At 53.3% G+C, this 3,313-nt stretch overlaps 1 protein-coding gene across 1 annotated transcript; it reads left to right on the top strand.

Moving 5' to 3' along the window:
- The first annotated feature begins 926 nt into the window (after nucleotides 1–926).
- LOC123103524 (delta(8)-fatty-acid desaturase 2) lies at nucleotides 927–2,714 on the top strand. Its single transcript, XM_044525137.1, has one exon. The coding sequence runs from the start codon at nucleotides 1,026–1,028 to the stop codon at nucleotides 2,433–2,435; it is 1,410 nt and encodes a 469-aa protein (XP_044381072.1). The 5' UTR covers nucleotides 927–1,025; the 3' UTR covers nucleotides 2,436–2,714.
- The last annotated feature ends 599 nt before the right edge of the window (nucleotides 2,715–3,313 follow it).

The following is a 3,313-nucleotide window of genomic DNA, read 5'->3' on the forward strand; positions in this document are numbered from 1 at the left end:
CCTGCCAATGCCGGCATTGCCATGGGCGAGGCCGTGCTCACTACACCGAGATGGTGTTGGAAGAGCGGCGGGCCTCGTTCCAGCAGGCATAGGCCGACCATGAGTACAATGCCCGCCTCCCTGACAAGCACCGATGCGCGAAGGAGAAACTCCCCGCCGATCCGACCATCGCGTCGGATGTGGACGTGGGCGAGCAGGAGGCGTTGCTCCAATCCTTCCACACCGCCCATGAAAATCCCCCGCGTTAGAAGCCGCCTTCAAGGAGATCGATGAGGCGGCGGATGAAGTCTATGACAAGGATGAGGACGAGGACGACGTCGCCTGCTCCTCGACGCTCGTCGGCATGACAACGATGCCAGCACGTCCACGGACGTCGTTGACAGTGGGGAAGAGTAGATCATGGGAGGTAGCTTGGTGGGCTGATCATCGTCAGCCGATTAGACACGGGCAGACTGTGAAGCCGGTGCTTCATTTTTCGGGGCTCATGGCGTGAATTTAGCTGGAGCGTTGACGGTAATTTTAGTCTAGGTTTAGAGTCACTCTAGTTCAAATATATCAAAAACCATGTGGTTTATGTAAAGTTATCCAAATATGAATGAATATTGTCTAGTTTGTTTAAATACCGCATCAAATTTGTTCAATTTTATTAAATTTCGACCGAATACAAACGGACATATGTGGCTAGCTTTAAAAGGCCAGCTTCCGTATCGTTGTCTGTGGATAGATGCGGTGCCCGGTTTCCGGGTCCACCTTTGAGATGCGAGGATCCGGATCCGTGGCAAAGGGGGACATCGCTCAGCCAATTTCAGATTATCTTTTACCGTGGAGCGAAGAGGGCGTATTATAAAACAGAAAACGTAACAGCACATCGAGGGCGTGGAGAAGCGCGTCTTTCCCCACCCTCCCTAACAAACCTGGAACCGTTCCTGTTTTAAGATCCGATCTCCCCTTGCCCCCTCCCCCTCCCCTCCCCTCCCTTCCTCCTGACCACCCCTCCTCGCGCTCCAGCTAAATCCACGCCACCGATGGCCCGCACGGGCCTCGCGGACGCAACGGCGCCGGAAGCCGACGCAATGCCGGCCGCCAGCAAGGACGCGGCCGACGTCCGCATGATCTCCACCAAGGAGCTGCAGGCGCACGCCGCCGCGGACGACCTCTGGATCTCCATCTCCGGGGACGTCTACGACGTCACGCCCTGGCTGCGCCACCACCCGGGCGGCGAGGTCCCGCTCATCACCCTCGCCGGCCAGGACGCCACCGACGCCTTCATGGCCTACCACCCGCCCTCCGTGCGCCCGCTCCTCCGCCGCTTCTTCGTCGGCCGCCTCTCCGACTACACCGTCCCCCCCGCCTCCGCCGACTTCCGCCGCCTCCTCGCGCAGCTCTCCTCCGCGGGCCTCTTCGAGCGCGTCGGCCACACCCCCAAGTTCCTGCTCGTCGCAATGTCGGTGCTCTTCTGCATCGCCCTCTACTGCGTCCTCGCCTGCTCCAGCACCGGGGCCCACATGTTCGCCGGCGGCCTCATTGGCTTCATCTGGATCCAGTCGGGCTGGATTGGCCATGACTCCGGCCACCACCAGATCACCAAGCACCCTGCGCTCAACCGCCTCCTGCAGGTGGTATCTGGGAACTGCCTCACCGGCCTCGGCATCGCCTGGTGGAAGTTCAACCACAACACACACCACATCTCCTGCAACAGCCTCGACCATGACCCTGACCTCCAGCACTTGCCGCTCTTCGCGGTTTCCACCAAGCTCTTCAACAACCTTTGGTCAGTCTGCTACGAGCGCACCTTGGCGTTTGATGCCATATCCAAGTTCTTCGTCAGCTACCAGCACTGGACATTCTACCCGGTGATGGGATTTGCAAGGATAAATCTTCTAGTGCAGTCAATCGTGTTCCTGATCACGCAAAAGAAGGTGCGGCAGCGTTGGCTGGAGATCGCCGGAGTTGCCGCGTTCTGGGTTTGGTACCCCTTGTTGGTCTCTTGCCTGCCGAATTGGTGGGAGAGGGTTGCTTTTGTGCTTGCAAGCTTTGTGATCACGGGGATTCAGCATGTGCAGTTCTGCCTGAACCACTTCTCATCCGCCGTGTATGTTGGGCCACCAAAGGGGAACGACTGGTTTGAGAGGCAAACCGCGGGCACACTTGATATCAAGTGCTCCCCGTGGATGGATTGGTTCCATGGTGGTCTTCAGTTCCAGGTTGAACACCATTTGTTTCCTCGCCTGCCTCGGTGCCACTACAGGATGGTCGCGCCGATTGTGCGCGACCTTTGCAAGAAGCATGGGCTGTCTTATGGTGCTGCCACATTCTGGGAGGCCAATGTAATGACATGGAAGACGCTAAGGGCTGCAGCATTGCAGGCCAGGGAAGCCACCACTGGAGCTGTTCCGAAGAATCTGGTCTGGGAAGCTTTGAACACTCATGGATGACTGGGATCAGGACTGGAGTATGAGACAATTGTAAGCGTCGAGCCTTGCATGCATGCAATTATCTGATTGCTTCTCGATTGCATAGAGAGATTGATCCTTTTAGCCGTTGGAGTCGTGTTGAATTTTTCGTGTTGCCAAGTGACTATCTTTGCAGTTGAATCGTGGGTTCATGCTTCAGTTGTGTACTTGTACACCATATTTAGATTGTTGGGCTATCCCTATCACGGTAACTATATCAACAGTACTTGATTTATATCATAAATCCGTGGCTTATCTTTACATCCATTTCATTTTGCTTGCAAGTTCATGAAACTGTAAACTCAATTGATGGTTGGTAGCCTGTATATCGTGCTGCTACGGCAGCTTGAACTGCATTTGGGGAACATGACGATTCCAATAATAAACCTTTAGCCATTTTTTTCTACTGCATCTGTATGTCCTCCATGGTTTGATATATATTTTTCATTCACTTAACTGTCAATTTCTTTGTATTTACTTTTAGGGCATACAAACACTATTCTTGATTCTGCTATTTCTGAAGAGTTGTTGAATAGTTCTCGCTAAGATCAAGCTTTCAGATTTATGAGCAGCGTGTTATATGCTGCCTAGAGACTGTCTAGCTGGATTCGCCTAACAATTCAGGAAAAGATACTATCCATTGGTCTTGTGTGTGCATCTGCATATCATAAGTTCACAATCGGTAGCATCATTTGTCTCATGGCAAAAACGGAGGCTACAGTTCCATGCTACTGTTCTTGCATAACTGACTAGGGCTAATTTGCCAAGTCCTAGACAATTCTTGGATGTGATCTACAGATCCACCATGACCAAACAACTGGCATCGTGTTTCCTGGCCACTAATCGTGAGTCCTGATCAG

The sequence above is a fragment of the Triticum aestivum genome, chromosome 5A (assembly GCF_018294505.1).
Source record: "Triticum aestivum cultivar Chinese Spring chromosome 5A, IWGSC CS RefSeq v2.1, whole genome shotgun sequence".
NCBI lineage: Eukaryota > Viridiplantae > Streptophyta > Magnoliopsida > Poales > Poaceae > Triticum > Triticum aestivum.